This window comes from Pyxicephalus adspersus, chromosome 3 (assembly GCF_032062135.1).
Source record: "Pyxicephalus adspersus chromosome 3, UCB_Pads_2.0, whole genome shotgun sequence".
NCBI classification, from domain to species: domain Eukaryota; kingdom Metazoa; phylum Chordata; class Amphibia; order Anura; family Pyxicephalidae; genus Pyxicephalus; species Pyxicephalus adspersus.
The window spans coordinates 64,146,393-64,171,195 of NC_092860.1; the positions used below are offsets into that span (position 1 = coordinate 64,146,393).

The 24,803-nt window shown below is 37.2% G+C and overlaps 1 protein-coding gene across 1 annotated transcript; it reads left to right on the top strand.

The window, feature by feature from the left end:
- Window positions 1-24,184, top strand: LOC140326400 (alpha/beta hydrolase domain-containing protein 17A). Its single transcript, XM_072404949.1, has 5 exons — window positions 1-85; window positions 1,861-3,001; window positions 8,472-8,666; window positions 13,360-13,539; window positions 15,067-24,184. Exons 2-5 carry the CDS (start codon window positions 2,688-2,690, stop codon window positions 15,293-15,295), a joined length of 918 nt encoding a protein of 305 aa, XP_072261050.1. The 5' UTR covers window positions 1-85; window positions 1,861-2,687; the 3' UTR covers window positions 15,296-24,184.
- Window positions 24,185-24,803: the final 619 nt, after the last annotated feature.

Here is a 24,803-nt window from a genome sequence, read left to right on the forward strand (position 1 = left end):
TCCGGAAGTTACATGAAGGAAAGGACATCCCTGGCACTCCTTTGGTAGCCCACTCTGCTCACTTATTCTGAACGTCTATTGCTTGGTAAAAAGAGCTGACAAGTCACTGTGCTTACCTGTGTGTTTGTCTGTGCTTCTTATTTGAAGTCTCGATGTTTTTCAAAACAACGGGCTCATGTACATATATACAGTCTGCATAATTTATTCTTTGCATAGCACAGTTATTTAGCAAATAGACGCATGTAGAAGGGATCTGTTCATAAGGACTAAGTAAACTTGTTTTTTGCTAAATTTTTCATGCCTGCTAGATATTGCTAGCACAGAAAACTCCACTTAGCACGTTGTGGAGGTTGTGGGTTGACACTTCAATGTTTGCAGCAACATGCGATAAGACCCTTATCTGCTATGTGCGTTGTACTACACTGTGTTAAAAATAGTGCTTGCAGGAATTTGGTCGTTTTTTTCTTGATACTAGTCTGTAAATAATATATATATATATCGCACTAGAATGTGATGTTTTGCAGCATATGTGTCTTTTTGTTTTATTGTGGTACCATGTGGTACCATGAGATTGCCAGCCCAATGACTTAATGATGGTGAAAACATAGCTTGTGTACAGTGAAGTGGGGATAACTGCTGTCCTGCATTTGCTATTGCAGGGGACACAGCGGGGTGCCTCCCACTTGTCCTTCCTCTCTTCTCTCCATAGAGCTGCACAGTTTTGTCTGTGCAGTTGTCCTTTTTTAATGTCCCTGAAAACAATCATGAAAGTTGTTTGCAGCAACAAAAAATATGTGTACCACAACCCATGTTGGTGAGTTGAGGTGCTAATTAGCATGAATAGTGTGAGGCGCTCATGCCTTTTTTTTGGTTTTAGGCTTAGTCTACAAGGACGTTTTCCCCAGTGTTTAACCTGAGGCTTTAAAAGCCCATGTTTGAAATCTCCATGCATTCCAATGGGCTAATCTACACCAGGACATTTCCTTCAGGCATGTTTATGAGCGTTATGTATAACATTGCTTGCATTTTAGCGTTTTATAGCTTGCCGTGGTTTCCTGTGTATTTAACACGCTTTAACAGGTTTACATTTTAAGTGCTTGTAAACTGAGGAAAACACTACATTGAAATCAATTAAAGCGTTTTCCCTGCGTTTTGGGGTGTTTTCCAGCGTTAACTTTGCCTTTTAATTTTTTAAACCTTGCAAGCAATGTTAAAGATAGTGCTCAAAAACATGCCTCAAGGAAACGTCCTGGTGTAGATTAGCCCGTTGTAATGCATGGGAATTTAAAACATGGGCTTTTAAAGCCTCAGGTTAATTACTGGGGGAAAACGTCTGTGTAGACTAAGCCTTAACGCTGAAAAACAGGCAAAAACGCGGGTAAATGCTTCCATTAATTTCAATAGGGTGTTTTCCCGCGTTTATAAGCACTTGAAACATAAACGCGTTACAAATGCGACATAGACGTTTTCCAGCGTTTTAAAGGCAAGCTTTAAAACGATAATAAAAGCACATATAAACGCAGTAGGAACGTTTACATGCGTTTTAAAAAACGTCTGTGTAGACCCAGCCTTACTGTTTTAGAACTAGTGGTATTGTATACCACTAGTGCCATTGTAACACTGTCAGTGGTTTGTGTTTTTTCTCTCTAGGGAATACAGTAAAATCGGTGAAAAATGGTTTACAAAGCCATCATTTTTGCTTGAAAACTAAGGTATTGAAGAAAATTAATATTGGCAAATATAAAGATTGCTAGTGTTGGCCATTTATAATTTTGCCATTTTGGCTTTGGTTATCATGTTTGAGTATATCTTATATTAAGTGCAAACTAAAAAAAAATGTTTTCGTGTCTATTTTCCTAGAAAGGGGTGCGCAACGCTAACCTGTAAGCAAACTGATAACAAAACTGCACAGCAAAAGTCTGCTCAACCCAGAGCAAGGAGCGTGCACGTATAAAGGAAGGCTGGGGATGTATCTTTTCATGTAACACAAGCACCTGGAGGTATACAAACGGCCAGACATCCTGGAGCTGCACACCAAGGAAATGTCTCCTTCGAGTGCTGATTAGAGGCCAGTGTGTTTTCTTTTAACCGTATGATTTGTCATATGAACAGTGGAGAACCCAGATTTACCCTGATGGAGGCTCAGTAGAGGATTGAAATCGGATTGCATTATCCTTTGTCTTTGCTGCACTATTATGTCTGGTTTGCCTGGAAAGAACGTAGAACTGTAAATAACACAAGGACAGCCTGATGATTTTAAAAGTATTTTTCTGCCCCCAAAAGTGTTTTTCCCTGATTTATATCTGCGGTCTACATGGTAAAGCTGTTCAGTTCTACAGACTCTTTCACCTTTAGGAATATTTTGTGAATATGTATTTTATCTACATAGGTAACTTCAACGCATTATCACGATTTGAATGCATGTTGAAGCTATAAAACACAGTTTTGGGGATATATGCACACGCATGGTTATGTTTGTTTTGCCGATTCTGTTTATTTTGTAAAAATGGTTTGACCATGCTCTAAATTTTGGAGGGCAGTTATATCACTTTGGATATATTTTTTTTTATGATATAGTATTTTATGATTAATGTCTGTCATAACTGAAGAGCAAAAAAAAAAAGTTTGTTTTGACAAGTTTTTTTGAATTGCTGTGCTTTTTTTTTTTGTTTTTTTTTTCCATTGAGATGAACGGGTTTTCCCTAAAGGAGTTGTGCTGCCTCTTTTGTTGTCCACCATGTCCGGGCAGGATTGCAGCCAAACTTGCATTTTTGCCCCCAACTTCAACCTATGCTGTGTTACCAGAACAAGATGCCTCTGTAAGGGTTGGTAATGGAAGAGAAAGAACAGGTTTAATGGGACGATGGAAACTTCATCTTACGGATCGTGCTGATTTTCAGTACAGTCAACGTGAGCTGGATACCATAGAAGTTTTTATGACCAAGAATAGCCGTGGCAACAGAATTGCTTGCATGTATATTCGCTGTTCTCCTGGCGCAAGGTATTTTTTCATTCTTTATTTTAATCTAAACTAGAAATTCTTTTTTTTTTTTATATGTAAACACATTATAAAAAACATATATATTTATAAAAAAAAAAAAAAAACATCAAAGTAGTTTATAGTCCCTTCACACATGCAGTCATTCACACTGTTTGACAACTGTTATAATTTTCTAACTGTAAAAAAAAATGGTTTCAGAATGGAAAAAGCTGTAATGGGTGTTTAAAGCGTTTCCTTTAATGTAAAAGTAAAAATTGCACTGCCCCCTAATTCTTGATTGCCTAGGCGGCCCAGAATGGGAGCGCAAAGCCTCCCGGGATACCTACGTAAAATTTTTGCGCAAAGAGCAAAATTTGCCGATCTCACGCATGCGCAGAGATCAGCAAGGGATCGTAATGCCCTGAAGGATTAAGGGTAAGTGTATTTTTTTTTTTTTTTTGCTGTTTTGAATTTAGTTCCTCTTTAAGGCCAGAATCACATCTCTGTGGTTTGATAAATTACATTAAATGTTAATGTGCATTTCTGGCCTTAAGGCAACATAGTTTGTTTTCATTGGGCTGTCAATGCACCCCAGCACAACTTGAATTACACCTAAGTTTTGGTAACACAATTCACAATAGTGTCTTGCCCCCCAAAATGGCATCTCAGCTTACCAATGAATATATCCCGGAGATGTGAACTTAACCCTAAAGAAAATGTCAACGGACACATAATGCACACCATGCAGTGGTTCCCAACCTTCTTCACTTGGTTTTGACTATAAATATGCTTTCTTGGCTCCCGATAAGGTAATCAAGTAGAATATATCTACTAGTAACTTCTGCTGTGTGAAAGTAAATCTGTCTCCAGTCTACAGCCATCTACTGCAACTCAGCACCACAGATTTGAAAAGGTGCTTACTCATGTTTTCAGAGCTACGTACACAAATCCAAGTTCTGTCACTGGAGACAATATTTTGTTTTTGTTTCCAGTGGCAAATTGCCTGTTTTGTTGTAATTGGAGTTAAGGGGGGATGATGAGCACAGTGGGCTAAATTGACAAGCATAGTGGTCATTCCAAATCTGTCATTCTTTGATCCACCGGGAGGGATCAGTGAATATCCTCCCGTGACTGCGGGAATATGTCAGATTTTTACACAGGAGGAGCATGACCATTTGTCGTCAAAAATGATTAACGTGTACACAATCAAGTTCTCCTTTTTTCAAAGGCCCAAGGAGCCCTCCTACATACACGGCAAATATGCCTTGGTATATGAGAACTTTTTTTCTTTGAATCTCTAATTCTGCCTCCAAGATATCCCACAATGCTATAGAACGTACTTTAATTAGCTGAAGAGGCGCTCTTTGGAAGAGAGGGCAGGGGTGGTTATAGCTGGAGAAAATGTTGGGGATACTCGGGACCCTGTATTTGAATTCAGAGGGTTACCTGAAACTTTGGAGACATTGTGCCAAATTGAAGATGTGTGCTGCATTTTGTGGTGCTTGCTGTAGTAAGTAGCTGCTGAAATTCTTGCCACTATAAACTAGGGATCAGTGGTCCAAAATGTATTTTTACCAGCAACTTAAGCTGCGTACACACGTCCAATAATTATCGTTGGAAACGAACGCCAGACGAACAATCAATTGGCCAAAAATCGTTCTAAGTGACCAATGACGCCGACGAATGAGGATAGTCGTTGGAAATGAACGACCGGCACGGCGGATCTGATTAGACAAAGATCGTTCATCGTCTATCGTGTGTACGGTCGTTCAGTGATCTTGCATGTTCCGAGCATACGCGATGAACGAACGTTCTGTACAGGTGCTTCAATTTATTGTGACTTTTTTATGTGTGTATATCTCTCTCTCTCTCTCTCTCTCTCTCTCTAATTACTAATAAAGAGTACCTGCCATATGTATAATAATATATGACCTGCCATTATTTTTATCATTCATATGACAGGTCCTCTTTATTGGTAATAATAAATTGGTCAGTTTCCAGCACAGTTCTTCATCCTGAGAATACTTTGAGGGGCATATTGCACGGAGGGACAAAGGAACAGTGTGGTGAATGTCGTTGGTTTGACCCAATCGCTCGTACACACTATTCACTTCCTCTGGTGCACGTCACTTCCTGTATCATTCAAACGAATGCATCTATCATGTGTACAATATCATTGAACAATCGTGTCGTTATCTGCATGTACAGGATCGGTGCTATACAATTGTTCAAAGATATCATGCAGGATCGTTGGTCGTTCGTTTACCAACTATAATTATTGGAACTAACTTTTTGTGGCCTCTTTTCCCACATAGACCAAAAAAAACTATTTCATGAGTGTGCAATAATTGACAAACATAGTTATCTTTTTTTTCCTGCAGGTACATTTTGTCGGCGAGCCAAAACAATATGTATTCCTTTTTTTTTCAAATTGTTACTTTTACCATTAATTCTCCTAAATTCGAAATCTTTGAAGTGGGGGACCATTCACGCCCTTCTGGTTTTGTTTTGTGTGAATGAATGCAGGTTTTGTGGCATCCCATTCCAGCACACCAGAGCAGACCCCAAAACATACCCGTGGCACACCACAATGCCTGAACACATTGTCATCATAGGACGGGTTTACAAAAACTTATAACATATTGGGGAGTGGTTTGGTAGTCCTAAAATATGGCTGATAAGACTGTAGAGGAGATATAATTCACAGGATATTAACAGCTAGGAAGAGTTCTGGAAGGATTTGTTTCACTTCAAGAATAAAACATTTTCAATGTTTTATTTTTACAAACCAAAGGGAGAAAATAATAGAAGGCCATTAGTAGGATTTTCATACGTTGGAGCTAATCTCAGGGCAAATGTTAAAAAAAAAAAATTATTTATACGTTTATACCTTTATAAGTTTTTTTACAACTTTCACACATTCGAAAATAGTTGTTTCAAGTTAAGAGAAACTAAATATTTCAAGGCTGCATGTGAAATGGGGAATAACTACTGTACTCAAAAAGTATTATTAGGTGAAGTTTTCAAAGGTTTTACAGTTGATAGTTAATCATAAATGTGGAACCTAAAACATGTGCTGTGCATTCATCAGTAGCATGCATGTGCCTGGCCTATGTGCATGTAGGCATTTTAAATATTTTTCCACTAAACTATTGCTTTTTCAAGGAAGCTAACGACCCAGGGAGATGGGGGACAGAAATTTATCCTGTAAGGGCCTGTAAAAGTAATCTACAGTGTTAAAAATATATTTAAAGCCATAGGTTTAGGACATGTCATTTGCAGTGAAATACTTGTAAACTCTGACAATAAACATATTTTATTTGCTTTCTTTTGGTTAACTATTCCCATAAAATAATTGTGTTATATCTGTTTGATAAGTTTATACCTTTAGTCAGAAATTCAGTTTTCTGTGTTCTGTGTATAATCTTAGATTTTATTATCCTTCCTAATTCTCATCTTGGGGTACATGGTATTTAGCGTCAATGTTGTGCAAAATAGGATAGTGGGAGAGTTTCAGTACTTTAGCAAAAGGCATCTGGGCAGAGTTGGCACCACAAAATTGTTGTTACAGCCGCCAATAGGATTTAGTAGTTCTTTGCATTTCTGCCACATCTACAGTCCTTTTTTTTGTACTTGCTGGGTCTTCAAAGGGATAAAACATAGGAAATGTGCACATATTGCAGAGATGTTCTTCATATATTTTTTGACCTTATGTACACTTTATGAATTATATGCTTTGTTCTGAGTTACCAAAACACAGGTTTGCTATTAAAAATTACAATTAAAAGGTTAGACTGAGTTTTTAGAAGCAGTTGCAGAAATGTAATGTCTTGCCATCGCCAATCACTGCAGAGCGACCGCACAGGGTAAGTATGTGCCATAATCAGCAAATATGCTGTGCATCTTTGCTGAATATGTCAGAATCTAGCCACCCACCAATGACTTTAGTTCTGCCTTAAGTATCTTTAGGCTCACATGTTAACATTACAGACTAAAGCTGGGTACACACATGCAATTATTATTGTTGGAAAGGATCTTTCACGATCCTTTCTAACGATTAAGGACTGCGCACGATGCATGAACGAGTGCTGTACATACAGCATTGCTCTGTTCTATAAAGAGGGGGAGAGCCACGAAGCGGCACCCTGCTGCATGCTCTCCCCCTTCCCTTGCATTAGGATCGTCCGTGGATCTGCCAGGATGGTCGTTCAGACCATGGATGACGGGCGCTGTACACATGTCATATTCTCGTCCGATATCGGCCCTGGGCCCATTATCGGGCGAGAACCATTGGACGTGTGTACGAAGCTTAAACAGCTACAGTTGAATCTTTATTTTTTATTGTGATGTTCAGACTAATATTTATGAACAAAGGTCACAAGATTGCTCAACTGTAACCCTAACTTGTATCTAATGTAACACTTGCTTAAAAAATATTATTATTTTAGTAAGTGAGGACTATTTGTTTGCTAAATTTGTCAGCCAATATCACATATGTAATTGTGTATTTTTGGGTACTACACATTCATTTCTGTTCTTGTATGAATTAATTAAAAAAGAAAGGCAAGAGAAGGCTTTTTTGCAGTATAAAAATGAAAAGAAACTTTTACTGAGTATAGATAGTCCACTCTATACAAGACAGAAATTCCACTAATTTCTTGATGAGTTCATAAAGTACAATTCATACATATAAATTATAACATTAGTTCATAATAAGTTGTTTGCATTAGTAAATGATGATTGGTAAATTCCAACGATTATTGTATATACAGGTGATTGGCCACACACTCAATCGCCTGTATATACAATGATCGTTGGAATTTACCAATAATTACTAATGTACAATTTCACCTCACAGTACAAGTATGTTTTACATTTAGATACTGTGTTCTTACTAATTGTAACCTTATGGCTAAATTATGATCATATAATCAATATTTTATAATAATTATTATACCATGCCTTTTCTTCTTTTCCTTTTTGCATTACCATGTACAACAAGTTGAGTCTCTGAAACCCCTGAGAAAGCCATTAGGCAAAATGCGTCGGGTAAATTAAGACACCCTAATATGAACTAATGTTATAATCTATATGTATGAGTTGTACTTTATTAACTCATCAAAAAAATTTTGGACTTTCTGTCTAGTATAGGGTGAATTATCTATACTTAGTAAAAGTTTATTTTAATTTTTATACAGCCAAAAAAGCCTTCTCTTTCCTTTTCATTCTCTTTCATTTTTTCATTCTTTTTTACTTAATGAATAGGCTTTGCAGAAGTATTGCTAATAGTAATAAGATCCTTGATATGATCCCCCTTTTTTCATATTACTATCTGTTCTTGTAAGTCAAAATTTTCCAAGGAAACAAAACAAAAATACTTCTTACTTACACTCACCTGTTTCTAGTTCATCCTCTACTACTAGTAATATATATGTTTAGATTTTTTTAATATGTATCTCTTAGTGTTCTTTCCTTTTGCTTCCTCCTGCAGGTTCACCCTACTTTTCTCTCATGGCAATGCAGTGGATCTGGGGCAGATGAGCAGCTTCTACTTGGGTCTAGGGACACGTATCAATTGTAATATCTTCTCCTATGATTATTCCGGGTACGGGGCTAGCTCAGGTCGTCCATCAGAAAAGAACCTGTATGCAGACATTGATGCTGCTTGGCAAGCTTTACGTACAAGGTAAGTATGTAATTTACATAGCTACAAATACACTTGCTAACTCCAGAATAAAAGCAGCAAATCAGTCTTTGTTTAATTTATGTGAACTAAAGTTTGATATTTGTATTTATGTTGTGTTGAACCAGCACGCCAATACATCTCTTCCTTTAAGCAGAACTAATCATGTTCAGGTGAGCTTCTGCCATAATCAGCAAGTATGCACAGCATAATATTATTGTACAGCATACTTGCCGATTATGGCACATACTTTACATGTGCTGTCACCCTGCATTGATGAAAGTTTCAGGACCTCTCATCGCTGCAGGGATGGGTGCCGCTATCTACCCTGCTGGCTTCACAGCGAACTTCGATTGGCGACAGCGATCCTCCTCGCTGATTGGATGATTTAACTCGTTACATCCCTGGCAACTTCCTGTGTGTGCGGCCATGCCACACAGAGCTTAACTCTAGTTTACAGCAGAAACAAAAAACCACCAGGGGCCATTGCATGTCTCCTTGTCAAGGGACAAAGGGACTCCCTTGTTTTTTGTTTTCTCAGTTTAGGTCTGCTTTAACATATACTTCTACTAATAGTCATTCAAAAACCTATTCTTGATTCCCCCATTCCCCATGATGGAATGCTGTACAGCTCCTAACTAGTGCTAGTTCATTCTGATACTCGGGGCGGTGTAGGGGAAGACATTGATTTGATCAGTATCTACTCTAGCCCCTCCTTACTTTAACCAAAATGTAAAATTTAGGCACAACTAACATTTCCAGATGTGTAATTTATGTTTAGTATGTTTAGTAATTTATGTTACACTTGAAAGATACTAAATATACACTGCCTATCTTTTGTGTTTTTCTGTGCCCTTTTGCTAGAAGATCTTCATTTCTCCCATACGTTACACATTTTAGTTGCATCCGAATGTTTGAATGTAGGTGAACAAATACCTGACATTGCTAATTACTTGTTCCTACTTGGTATATTGCCAGAGTAAATAAAGTAAAATGCTGTTAAGTATACAAATGGGTATTTCCCTGTCAGAACAAGCATGTTTTTTCCTCTTCACAAAGATAATATTTTGTTCATGATTTTAAAATGTATTTTTATACTAGTACATTTAAAAAAAAAAAACCTGTCACAACAATCATGTTTTTTTTCTCTTCACAAAGATGATCCTATTTTTGTGCATGATTTTAATGCTTTATTATTATACTAAAAAATTTTAGAAAACTATTTAGATAAAGGCTGCCATTGCTGTTTCTCTATAAAAGGTAGTTTTCTGGATTCTGGGGGGGCCATAGAAAAAATTAAATTTCTCCCTCTGTTTATTAGGGGACATATTTTTCTATGCATAGATAAATGCATCGGCGTTGCAGGGGGGCTGCCCCCCCTGCAATATAGTAAACAATCAGTTTATTGTCTTTGAGAGAGGTAGGACTCTAGAGCCTTTCTCTTCAGCCCGATTAAGATTTAAAGCTGAGGATTCATTTATCCTGTACTCATGGCTCATATCATTTTACTCCCAGATTTGGATATTCACTGCTGATGCTGTCTTTTCTTTGTCATCCTGAGTACCTGTCTACGGTCTATTTTGGGGTGCTTGCTCTGCACTCAGGTCATACTTTTCCTGCACCTGAGTCAAAGGGCAAAACCTTATGTTTTGTACCTGCAGGTTGTCTTTTTGTGCTAGTAGGGCAATTCAAAATCGCGTTGTTCGTTGTCCATGGATCCGCCAGGAAGGACAACGAGCGCTGTACACACGCCTGGTTGTCGTCTGATATCAACCCTGAGGCGATTATGGGATGAGAATCATGACGTGTGTACGTAGCCTTACTCATAGTTTTTTTTCCTATTATCAACATTTTGACTATGCTGAAAATTTTTGTTGCAGACCAGTCTCACATGATCCTGGTCTGCTGATGAGAGGTCAGTTTCCTTTGCCTGGTATTTATAACATGAACTGCTGCCAAACAAAATGGAAGGAAATTAGGGTCAAAGATCAGAGCAAACATGAGGTGAGAAAAGACAAAACATATACTGATGCTGACTGCTGAGTGACATGAAAGGAGGGAGAGGCAGAAGAAATAAACTTCTGTTGAAAGCGAGGGGGTTGCAGGAGGGAGCTTTTTGTAAATAATTTTTATGGCTCCTGCTTTTGTCTTTTCTTCCCTAGCAGCAGTTAAGCACTAAGGCTATCCACACACATGCAATACCCCAGGACAACAAAAAATTTGTTTTTATAATCATCAGAAACCACAGCAAACTTTTCTAAATCAGTTTTTCGAGCAGATTTCAGTTTTTCCCTAACACATACACTTTCTGAGTTATGAGTACTATTATAGTTAACGTACATGCATGTATTTTGTTCTCAAACATCTTTGAAGTGAATGTTAATACATCTTCAGTGTGAAGTAAAATAAGGCACAGTGTGGTATAGATCTACTGAACAGTGTCAGTCAGGTACGATTGTTTCTTGAGTAACAATAAATCATTTGTTTGAATAAAAGAAATTTAAATAAACTGTACATTCAAGTTATTATTTCATTCTTTTTTCAATGTATGTTTTTGACAAAAATTGAGGGTACTCTGTATCGTAAAAACTGGTGATAGCAAAGAACTGGTGTCATTTCTGGATTCACCACCCAAAAATGAGTAAAAAAAAACTAAGATCTAACTAAACAAAAAATGCGTTCCCCAGTGTTATTTGACATTCTGTTTGAAAGACCAGATAGCACATGATTCTGTACATGGTGTAACTATACGTTCATTTAAAGATATTTGTCCGGTAATGTACAAACAATAGATGTGATTGTTGAGAGTTTGAGGAAATGACGTAGAGGAGTAAGTAACGCTGAGGAAATAATAGATTTGAGTCAAAAAGAACACACCAGTGACTGGTAATTTTTTCAACAAACATTCATCCTGAACACCTGTGAATCACTGTAATTTTACATCCTGTAAAATCACTTCTCCCAACAATATGCCTTTGCATGTGAAAAGAAAGCGGCCCTTGCTATGTTGTATTTGTTAAGTGAAGAACAGCATGAACAAAGAGTATTAGAGAAACGCAGAAGTTTGTTTTTCAGTCGTCACTCATGCACAGTACTGTGCACAATCTGTAATCAACTGTACACACAGTGTACAAATAGATCCACTTGGATGGTTCTTTGTTCCAAACAAGATTCCTTGTTCACTGGAATTGTTGGCTTATCACCAAACACTATTTTGTTCAATAATCGAACGCTCAGTCGTTAATAGTTTATCTGACGTGTGTACGCAGCTTAAAGCTTGGTCTACAAAAAATATGTATGAATGCCCATACAGCTTTTTTATAAGTTTTCAAATATGTATATAAACAATTTAAATTCCCCCTTCTCCTAGGGCCCTGTTTCCCTTTTTTCTTTACCAAATGTTTCCTAGACCTTCAACAACATACTTTAATGTTAGTGGTTTTGTGTTTATTATATTACATGCTGTATTTATCCACCCTTTCCCTAATTCTTTTGAAAATGTAATAAAAATGTATTGAAACCAGAAATCACTCAACCAATGACTTGGATACTACCTCAGTCTGAAGTTCCAACTTCCACACCCCCAAAAAATTGATTGGCCTTGGTCTCTTTATCCATGGAGGCTTCAATCCAATTTATGTGAAACATGTTTCAGTTTGTCTAGGAAAAGGCCAAGGGTGGGGGTTCCTGAACCCCATATTTATGTAAAATTGACTTTTGTGCTACTAACGCTAAAATAGGTAAAAGTTTTCCACAGCCCTTACAGTTCTCACTCCCTGTAAGTTCATTACCCTAAAAATGGCCCAGCTGGGGGACAACGGGGGATAACCTCACTAAGTTAGTTAAACGTATCAGGTGACTGACTGATTTTATAAGAGATAACCTTAATAACTCTCTCGCAAAGTCAGGCCTTTATTGTTGCATTTACCTCAGCTAAGTGGGACTACAAGCTAGAAACCTTGTCTTTTAAGGCAAGTGGTCTTAACAAGGAGAAGCTTGTTTCCCAACTTAGGCATTCCTTTTTGCATAATGTTATCTTCTTCCACTATAATGAGGACAATATGTTCTGTAATTTATCACAGCTCATTCTATCTCTAGAATGCTGACACCAGGCATCAGCTTTTCTGCCACCTGGATCCTGAGTCACAGGCTTTTTAAGTTTTGGTGTGTAAATGAGGATACATTGCATAAAACTAGCTTCAAAGTTCCTGAATCATGCATTATAATCTAGTCACACTGTGTTCTGTGGGGACTGCCAAAACACCTTTTATCATTCTGTCCAGCTCTTAGTAATTGTTTACCCTCTTCAAAAAATCCTTTTGTCTAGTGGTTTATTAACTACTTTATTTATTTTTTGCATTGTTAGCCTTGTCAGCCGGCAATTTTCCTGGAAAAAAATTCCTACTGTTGCTTCCTTCTTCTGAGTTTGTGCTTGTAAAGCCATTAGAATGGGCTGTCCTCTTTTTTTGCTTTGTCTAGTGTTCAGCATTCTATGAGCAGTTGTACCCGTACATAGAAAAATTTTGTACAGATATCATCTTGTAAACTCACAAGACAGAAAATGTGTATACATTAAATGCAACAAAAATGTAAGTGTTATAATAAGGAAAGCATCATACTCATGTAATAGTACTAACAATAATAACTTGCAATATAAAATAAAAAAGCATAATTTTTTTTCTTTTATATTCCCAAGGTATGGAATTTGCCCTGAAAATATACTTCTTTATGGACAGAGTATAGGCACTGTACCAACAGTGGACTTGGCATCTCGTTATGAATGTGCTGCTGTCATCTTACACTCCCCGCTGACCTCTGGGATGAGAGTTGCATTTCCAGACACTAATAAAACTTACTGTTTTGATGCATTTCCAAAGTAAGTGTACCAATCATTTATTCGTTATTCAGTGAGAAAAACTTTATTCCGAAATGTTTATACAAATGTCTTAGATCCTCATGACAGGCATTACAAGTCATCCTGCTCAACATTTATTGTCCAGCTGTTTCCACCACTTCATATACCAATCCTACTCCAGTCAATGTATAATATGGGATGGTGTACATTCTTTCATATTGAAGTATGAAAGATTTAGAAGATTTACAAACTTTGTCATTTTTTTTTGCTTTCTGTGCCCACCCCATACTTACGATGTTTGTGCTCCCCTGCTGCCTCCTTTTCTGTCACAGCTGGGGTTGAAATTGGCATTGTCAGGGATCTGGGGGAGCAGTAGCATCACTCCCTTGGTCATGTGACATTCAGTTGCAAGACCTGAGCACTGTCACAGAGGAGCAGGTCATATTTTCCTTCATACCTAAAAGAGCTAGGTAGCGTTGGTTATGAAGAAAAAGGCGACCCTTTGTAGAGTAAAGCGCCAGACAATGTGGCAGTATTGTAAGTTCCTTATTACCAGATATATTCCATTTTCCTAATAATTACATTAAATATTTAGGGGTTTTAAATATGTTTCAGGCCTAATATCTGCCTTTTAGGACTTTTAACATGTGCTTTTGGAAAAAGAAAGCAACGCTTCCTTTGAAATGGGTTTCTGACATTAGCTACACTTTCTGCCTTTAAAGCAACATGTAGTATGTCCTCTTGTATCCCTTTGTTACTGGAGGGGTTGTCAGGCTAGGGTATCCAGCTGTTGAAGCAGCTCTTGCATGCAAGGTATCTCCAAAAAGGTGCACGGCCTATCCCTTTCACCTTAGGGACCCCATCTCAGTCTATCTTCATGGACTCACTGAGAGCAGTCTCTCAGGTAGCCATCTTGGTCTTTTCCCAATCATGTGGGATTCATGGGGTCTAGGGCAAGTAGTGGAAGTAGATGCTGCACACCTTTTAAATTCATTGGTTCCAGATATATTATCACTGTGGAAGGGGTTTAAACTTTGGGACTGAGCATAGTCAGCTGTGTAGTCCATGTAATCCATGGGTCCCAGGTTTTATGAAAAATACCCAGTTTATTTTTTATGGTACATGTCATTTTGTCATTTACCATGATCCATTTGAGCTTATTTCTAGTGAATTCCAACAGAATGTTACCTGCTTTCCAATAGCACGCTATTGAAATGCGGGCTGCCAGGAGGAAGTATGAGGTCAGCCGAGCTGGGGACCTTGGAACAGAGTCATCTAGTTTGGAAAATAGGGCGCTGTCAACGCTTTTAGGTAGATTAATGTGCAACACTGGGAACATCAAATTATAGATTCTGATCCAAAATCCCAGATGAGTTTTAAAGCACCAGTTTGCCTTGTTCCTGCAGTATAAAGTGCTATTCTTACAGTATCAAGTGCCCTTAACAGTAATGCATACTGAAAATTATTAATTATTGTTTTACAAAAAAAAATTATTTCATAGTTTTACTATTACTAATTTATATTCTGTATACTTTCTTTTTCTGGTAGCATTGAAAAGGTTTCCAAGATAACATCGCCAGTCTTGATAATTCATGGAACAGAAGATGAAGTGATTGATTTCTCCCATGGTCTGGCCCTTTATGAACGCTGTCCCAAAACTGTTGAACCTCTTTGGGTAGAGGGTGCTGGGCATAATGATATTGAGTTGTACAGCCAATATTTAGAACGTCTGAAACGCTTCATCTCTCAGGAGCTGACTTCACAAAACAGTAACTGACAATGAGCAGAGTAAAATCTATGCTCATATCTTCCACTGATCGTAGAAATTTCAAGAATACACAGGATATACCTGTTTTTACATTTTGCAAATGACTCATGGCCAATGATGTTTCCAATTTTTAGGTGTATATGAAATGTTTTGCTATTTGTGTCATACCGGACTCTGTAAGCAAACTTTTTTTGTGTTTACTGCAAAAACAAATTACTGCAAAACAAAAACAGATTAGTCAGAAAATTACATAAAAAAACAGAAAGCCGTATAGATTTATAAGTTGCAATTATGTAAAAATATATTTTTTAAATAAAAGTATTTCCTTCTGGCTAAAGAGAAAAAAAAATTGGACACTGTAAAATGTAAATAAAAACAGAAGGAGATGATTTTTATTTCACTTGAATCACATATTTAGTTAGAAACGGTACAATACACAGTAATTCAATATATCAGATGTTGAAACTGAAACATTTTATATATTTTTTTCTTGTTTAGTTTGATTTCAGTAGTAAAAAAAAAAAAAAGTTAAAAGAAGTGTTGATTCCACACTGTGATAAACATGCCCCAATTTCTATAAAACATGGCTGACCTAAAATTCAAAATGAGCATATATGGTTTAAAATAACAACTAAAATCTGTAAATTTTAACATCTGATATGCTGTCTTTCTACTACTTTCTATGAAATATAGGAATTACACATTTTTTAATCATTGCGTCATTCATTTTTTTTTTTTTTTTTTTTTTTTAACATTTTCAGTATCCCATCTTTTTATTATTAGGTTTTATATTAGTAAACCCTGGAGCTCTTAGGAAAGAGTATCTTTATCAAGACATTTTAAATCTCTCTTATTAGCAGATATGAAGATTGACATGGGTCTTTGCTTTTTGTAATTATGGATAATGGTAAAAATGTAGTTATATTTTTAATGTATCTTGACTATTTCTTGCTTAAATCGGAACTAAACTAAAAAAAAAGAAAAACACTTGCTCACCTAACTTAAGCAGATCCCCCCAGAGCTTTTCTGGATTGGGTCCTGTGCCATCCTGTTATCGGTTATCACTCCAGTGTGGAAGAAGTGGCTGACACTACCATATTTTTTCCTGCATCTGCCTACCTCTACCGATCTCACACCGTGCACCGTGAAAATCGGGGAAATCTCATTGTGCATGCAAGCTTCTTTTTCCAGCTTCTGGGAGGCTTGACATGAGTATACCAGGAGGGTTTGCGCTCCCATTCTGCCTTTACCGCCGCAGCAATAAAGAAAAAAGCGGCTTCACCTTTTTTTTGTTTTTTAACCCCCCCTTAAAAAAAAATATTAGTTTTTACTTTACATAAGCGTGTCTATCCTGTTTTATGTGAAGTAAAAATTTTAGTTTATATCTGCTTTAAATCAGTTATCTGGCATTTTTATGGGTATCTCCTGAACCTCTGCCTAAATTGGTATCAGATTAGTCCAGGATCATGTGATTACTAATCTGGATGCACGTTCCAGTTGTCACCATATTTAATCTCTTGGTCAATAGGTTTGCTTTTAATTTTATTTTTTTTTCACTAAAAATTAGGATTTCTGAGCAAGGACTGTGTAAAGTAAATAAAAGATAAAGCCTGAGGAGCAATAAACAAAACATTTCTGCATTTATCCTAGTGTTAAGGGAAATATTATATATTTAAGTCAATAGATTTGTTTTTCATACAGTTTAAAATAGTGGTTTATTATATATGTTCTAAGTAATATGTCAGTCATTAAACCACTGGGTTTCCTAAAAAGAGAGGACAGCAGAAGTTGTTTCTTTTTAGATGCTAGAAAATGTTTTGTTAACCAGTACAGTGATTTTGGAGGATACACAGACATTTACCAAAAAAGAGGTATACAATATATTTACTATTTCAAAAAAATAAATAGGCGCTAATGACAGAAAATTATGCAGTGCTTTAAGTATGTTAGAAGTGTGTGTGGGTACAATATCTCTACATACACCCTGTTCTTTTTAGATATATTCCCATTCACAAGGATTAGGAAGAATGATTTAAAATAGTAAATTTCTGTCCTTTGGTATCAAAGTAACATTTATTTACTCACTCAATAAAAGATCACTGATAGTTTCAGTCAAGGAATTTGGAGTGCTATGTTTTATGCATACTGATCATAATAGAGAACTTCTCAGAAAATGCATATTATCTTTCCCTACTGTATCATTTGTGTTCCCCTTCAAGCTTTATGATCAAGTAATTTCTCTTTCATAAATACCTGTCCATTACCACCCCCTTAAACAGCTCTCAATGGGTCATGGAACACGCATTTAAAAAATGGAGACAAAATTCACTAAAACCACAACTCATGAAATGAATTTGCTGATATTTCCATACATTTTATTCCTACAAAATTACTAATAAATGATAAATTCGGTCATATGCACATTACCTCTACTTCTGAAAATTCAGACAGAGATGACTGAAGAAAGAAATGGGGACAAATCCAAAGTGTTTGTAAATATCAGCTTTAATCTTTGTGAACTATAAGCTTTTTACAACAGAAGGTAATGAAAAAACTGAAATCATAAAAGGGATGAATCTAAATGTCACCTACTGGTCTTTAAACATAAAAGTGTTTTTCTCCAGACCATAATAAACAAAATATGTACAACAATATGTAATTACATAGGCACATATGCATTATGCATAAATAGGAGCATAGGTTCCTTTAAGCACTTGCCATCGAATTGTGGGATATGTAGGTTTTCACTAAAAGGTAGTATTATTAGGCAGCATGGGAGGATGCCAAGCTCTGTGGATCCTATTTTACGCTTTGTGATGACTATATTAGATTTTTTTAGGCTATGTGAATAACACTTCCTGTCTACAAGTGGCTACATTTTCTCCATTTTTTGTAGTGGTAGTTATGGTTACCATGTTTCTAAGCTTCTCTCCTTATTTTTACTACAAACAAGCCTTCCTTGTTCAACTTTATTACATGGGACACTGTATTTGTAGTTTACATAAAATAGCTGTCTATGTTGCTGCTCTGTTCAAAACATTTCTGTTTTCAGGTAAATTCACAAGATGTTACAAGGACATACATGTCTGGATTTAAATATTCTAATTCAAAATACCAGGTATTTTCTTAACTTGCTAAAAAAAAAGTACATAAAGTGTAAAATTCATAAACAATGATATTAACACTTTGCGGTCACAGCTGCTTGAAGGAGGCATGCGAGAGCCTCCAATCAGCTGTGACTGCAGCCAATTTCTCAATGGAGTTTCTCCATTGAGAGTTCATCTGCAGTTTAGTTCCCAGGGTCACTGGGCTGTACTTATCAGCTGGGTGACCGTGGGAACTGAACTGTATATGAACTCCCAATGGAGAAAATCCATTGAGAGTTCGCCTGCAGTTTCAATGCGATCCCCGGCACTAAACTTTCCTATGTATAAGTGGCCATATTTTCATGTCAAGCTTGGGTGGAGGGAGGAAGTGGCATTACAGCTTATACAATGAAGGGTTGCAAAGGTGATTTTTTCAAATATTTGCAGATAAAAATGAGTATAAAAGGAATTACAAGTCTTCTTCAGTATGCGGTTCCTGAGCTCCGATAGTTTGTTCCGGCGGGCATTAGGCCGGATCGGCCAGGGGGCGTTAGGCTGGAACAAACTACTGGCTAGGCCGTATCTGGCCTAAAGGCAGGAGTTTGCCGACTCCTGTTCTAAACTATTGTAGCAATGTTGGAGGGGAGGTATTTTTCCGATGTACTGGAATACATGCAAACATGAAAACTCCGCTGCATTAAGCAGGTGTTTAGGTAATAAGGGGTACTTTTTCTTTCAGAAAGTGAAAATGTGAAGCAACACCAACTGGCTTATTATGGATAGATACATTCGTTAGGTCAAATATGATTTCTGTTACATTGGACGAAAAGGGGGCTAGCACTGGACACTCCAAAATATGTGGAGTAAGCTACCGAGGTTGCTCTTGCATTTCCAGCAAGCAGCGTGCACCTGAGGGTACATTTTCACAATGACAGACAGAACTCTATACCACCTTGTGAGTATTTTGCAATTTACTTCTTGATTTGTTACTGATTGAGGCTTTATGACTAAAGTACAAAAGTTGTTCCAGCTGTTCATTGAGAGCGTGATATTAAGGTTTCTTTCCTATTAGGCAACAGATGGTACTCTCTATGGGATAGATCTTGCTAGCAGTAGTTGATGAGTGTAAGATAGCGTACCCTGCAATGGTCCCTCTCCTAAACAAAGTGATTATGTTAGACTGGGTAATCAAACTGTTCTGGAGCAGGCATAAAGCGGAGGAAATGGGACAATTGCAGTGTGCGCCAGATACCCAGTGCTGAAAGTGAGTGAGGGGGGTTACAGTCACCATCCATTCTGATGTATTAATATACAGTCACCATCCATTCTGATGTATTAATAAACTGTTTGGCTCAGAACACTCCCTATTCTCTCCATATTTGACACAGTGGGTTGTAAAGTTTTGGAGACAGAGATGATGGGTATGTCTGCATTCCAGATACCTTAAAGTATTTAGTAACAGTGCGTAATGTAGGACCAATCAGTGGGTGTTTATTCACTGCTGTGAGGGTATCTGGAGAAGACCACACCACTCCACCCAATGTAATAGGAGATACTGCGTCTTCTAACGCTAACGCTGCCCATTTTTTCTGCCTCCCATGTCTGCACCAATTTATTAGTCCCAGCAAGTGTATGGCTTCTTGATATAAGACCAGGTTCCTTTTGGATTTGGGTAACCTGATAATCTGTTTGCTGATACAAGGATCCCCTCCCCCAGACAAAGTGGAGAAACTCATGCCTAAATTTGTATAATACATAGTATGGTAGGTGGACAGGGAGCGTTTGCAGAAGATATAGCAGGCATGGCATTAAGTTTATTTTTAGAACATTGCACTTACCAAACCATGAGAATGTCTGTTGTTGGTCCTCTTTGATCAGGATCAATGATAGTTTGTAGTGACGGGTTGAGTCATTTGGCTAAAATAGGCTCTTAGGCTACGTACACATGTGCAATAGTTCCCGTCTGATAGTTGGCTCAGGGCCGATATCGGGCGAGAATATTGCATGTGTACAGCGCTCGTCGTACATGGTCTGAACGACTGTCCTGGCGAGTCCACGGGCAATAGACAATGAAAGAATATAATACAAGTGAAGGGAGAGAGAGCTAAGCGGGGTGCCGCTTTGTCGTTCTCCCTTTCCCCTCTCCATAAAGAATGGTGCTGTATGTATAACATTTGTTCATGCATCGTGCAATTGTTGGAAAGGATCGTGAAAGATCAAAGACCTCAAAGAAGAATAGATTCAGTTCAGCCAATCTCTCCTCCATAGCTGGTTTCCTGCACTCTCTCCAATTCAACAATGTCCTTATTGTGAACTGGTGACCAAAACTGGACAGCATATTCCACATGTGGTCTGACCAATGCTTTGTACAGGGGCAGGAATATGTCTCCATCAGCAGTCTATTCCTCTTTTAATACAAGAAAGTACTTTGCTAGCTTTAGATATTGCAGCTTGGCATTGCATGCTGTTATTTAGTCTATGATCTACCAGAACCCCCAGATCCTTTGGCTGCCCAATCAAATAATACATCTAGGTCTTCTTGTAGATTATAGACATCCTGTATGGACTTAATTCCATTACATACTTTGGTGTCATCTGCAAACACAGAAATAGTACTTTTTATCCCAAACTTGACTAAAGAGTCTCTAAAAATTAGAAATAATGGCTTTGAAATAACAGAGCTCAACTCTTTTAGGACACGTGGATGTAATCCATCAGGTCCTGGTGGTTTGTCAACCTTAATTTTTCCCAACTGTTTCTCAATCATATCAATTCTGAGCCATTGTGACCCATTTAAAGCAGTGACATTGCTATTATGAATTTGGACTTGAGCTCTGCCATTTTACTTTGTGTACGCAGAGCTAAAAAAAAGTGTTTAGTAAATCTGCCTTTTCTTTATCTCCAGTTACCAACCCAGTGACATCCTTTAACCTCCCTAGCGGTAATCCCGAGTGTGACTCAGGGTGGATTTCACTTGCAAAAAGCGGTAATCCCGAGTAATCACACTCGGTGTAAGTTTAGAAGCCCCCCTTACCTGTGCCCCGGGCACCAGCGGCAATCTAATGCGTTTCTGCATTAGGGGGTGTGGCCGGGCGGGAAAATTTATTACTGAGTAATCTGCTTCTAAATACTAACCGGGGTCTCGGCCACGCAGCTGCTCGCATGAGCAGTTAGATGCGAATGACATCTAACTGCTGATGCGAGCAGAATTAGTAAATTCTGGGGGTGGTGCCAGGGGGAAATCACCGCTGGCACCACCCCCGGAATTTACTATTGCTGCTTGCATCTGCCTGGAGATATGAGCAGCAGCAGGATCGGTGGATGCAGGGGGTGAGGTAGGGCGGGACACCGCCACTCGCATCACCCGAAGATGTGACATCTTCCTGGTGATGCGAGTTGTGATGTATTCGGGGAGTGTGGCCAGGTGGGAAATTTAAAAGCAGATTACAATGTAATCTGCTTTTAAATGTTTTTTACGGTAAAAAACACCACACAACATATAATAAAAATAAAAGTATTTTATTTAGTGCACCAAACATTATTGCCCAGTGCCCTGAATTACATTTTGCCCACTAATATCCCTGACCTTTTTAATTTTTTTGGTCTATTATTGGTCTATTATTTCATTATTTTTTATAATTATTATTTATTATATATAATAATATTATTAATATTATTAATTTATTAATTTAATATAATAAATAATTATAATTATCATACCCGGGAGTTAATCCTATGAATTACAGGCCCACAATATACAATAAACATTTCTATGCAAAAAAAAAAAATAGGATCACTTTTTGCATTAAAAACTGACAGAATTGGAACGCCAGCGGTGGTTAAGGGGCCTATATGCTTAGATCTGATCTTTTTGCTAATATATTTTTAACAAATTGGGAGGTTTGCCTTACTTTCCTTTGCAATCTGTCTTTCATTTTGAAATTTTGCACTTTATCTCCTTTTTACATCTTTTGTTATATTCTTTAAAGTTTTCAAATGATGAAGGTTTTTTTGGAATGACCTTTTCTTGTTCCTTACGCCTTTTTTAACATCAGCTGTGAGCCACATAAGTTTAAGAGGCTAAAATTAAAACCTATTACCCATTTCAATATATTTTTCAGTGTGTTTGTGTAGAACAGACTTGAAACATTTCAATTTCTGTTCAGTGTTCTTTAAAGGACAATATTGTCTCCCAGTGCAATTCACAGAGAGCTGCCCTAATATGGAAAATTTGCTCTCTTAAAATTATTTTTTTTTATCTTTCCTGTGTTTGCTTCCTGTGTACAGCTTACATTAAAAAAAATCATATTATAGCCACTGCTACCCAGATTCTCTTTTATATGCACATTTGTTATAAGCTCTGCATTGTTAGAAAGGACTAGGTCCAGATGAGTATCACATCTAGTTGTCTATATCTTCTAAAAACTGTACCATAAAATTATCTTGTAATAAATTCACAAATTTCCTCCCTTTTGCTGTTCCTGTAGTGCCATTACTCCAGTCAATGTTAGGGTAGTTGAATTCCCCATGAATAAAACACTTCCACTTTTTGATGCTTTTTCTATCTGTGCTAGTAGTTGATTCTCTATTTCTTCCTTAGCACTGGGGGGCCTATAGCAGACTCCAATAATTAATTGGGTGTTATTCAACCCCATATTTAACTCCACCCATAATGCCTCAACCTCATCGCTCTTTCTATCCGCAATTTCTTCATTTACATTCATTTTTAGATCACTTGTCACATACAGACAGACACCACCACTCTTTCGTTTGACTCTGTCTTTATGAAAGAGTATACCCAGGAATATTGACAGCCCAGTCTCCCAAAGAACAGGCTCTTTAAACCATTGCTGTTTTTACCATCATTGTTTGCCAATTCTTTTTTGTTTTTTAGTACTAGTACTGCACAATCCAATGTTTGTTTGTAACATGGGAAGCTCCTTACAATTATCCATAGCCCTCCCCCCAACTATCCCCAATCCACCCTCCACTAGTGTCTGACTCCTGACTAACTTTTCTGCCACCTTATTTAACTGTCCCACCCCCCTGTCCTAGTTTAAATATCCCTCCACTATTCCCCTAAATCTTTCCCCCAGCACAGCGAACCTCTTTTCATTTAGGTGCAAACCATCTCTGGCATACAGGTTGTACCCTAATGAAATGTCAACCCAGTGCTCTATGAACCCAAACCCTTCTCTATTACACCAGGACTTAAGCCATGCTTTTAGCTGTCCAAGCTCCCTCTGCCTTTCCTGTGTTGCGCATGGCACAGGCAATATTCCAGAGAACATAGTCTTGGAGGTCCTTTTGTTCAACTTGAAACCTAGTTCCCTAAACATGTTGAAGAACTCATTTTCTGTAACAAAAGCAAATGTATGAAAAAAAGGAGACAAATGAAAGTTTCATGAAAATAATGCTACATTTAATATATAAGATGCAAAACGTCAGGGTAAATAAAGATTGATAATAATATGCTGTGTTAATACTTGTTGGTAAAATCAACTATTCCGATTCCCTTATCACAAGAATTAGAGCCAATTCAATGAAACTGATGTAATTTCTGGATTAAACAGACCTGAAATACACTATATATATATTGAAAAATCTTTGGCAAATGAAAAAAAAATGTTTTTGTTGAACTGTGTAATTATTTATTTTAATAGGTTGTTATGATAAATGACTATGAACTAACCTATCTTTTAGGGATTTAGCTTGTCTAAATGTAATAGTGGGAGATATAGGAACATATTTGGATATAACAGGATGATCTGTTAACAAGAACCAATATATGAATAAAATATTTTTCAAACTTTGATGTTTATTAGTATAAGTGGTAATTAGTCTTGTTAGTGATTGTGTTTTTACTTACTAAAGGAGTAGAAAAAAAAACAGATTACTCCTTTCTTTCATCTTTGCATTCTGATAGGCTTTTGCCAATATTTTTTTTCCATAACCTCTACCTCTTAATCTATGTTGTAATTTTCATGTCAAACACTGACTATAAGGGATACTATGTACTAATGGGCAGAGGGGAAAGCTTTTGGCATGAAGGATAGCATTGCTTGCCGTGAATTTTCTATACAAAGTAATTGACAATGTTCTATTGGTTAAAGTTGATATCTTTCCCACTTACAAGACATAAGTTGCCGTACTTAGGTGCACAATAAGTGCCAATGGCCACTCCCTGTTTCTGAAAGTAACGTTCATTTTTGACCAAAAAAAAAACTTGTAGTTGAGAATAAAGTCCAATAATTGATTACAGTCATACAAATTTGTTCCCCGTTATTTAAAAAACTGATGAACAGCTGTAAGGTCTTTCTGGTATGGGATAGAAAAGTACAAAGCCTCTATATCCTTCATGCATTTGGAGGTGTATACTTGCTTCTAACAAGCATAATAATTGCAATGTGTCTTTCAAGAGGGGAATCTGG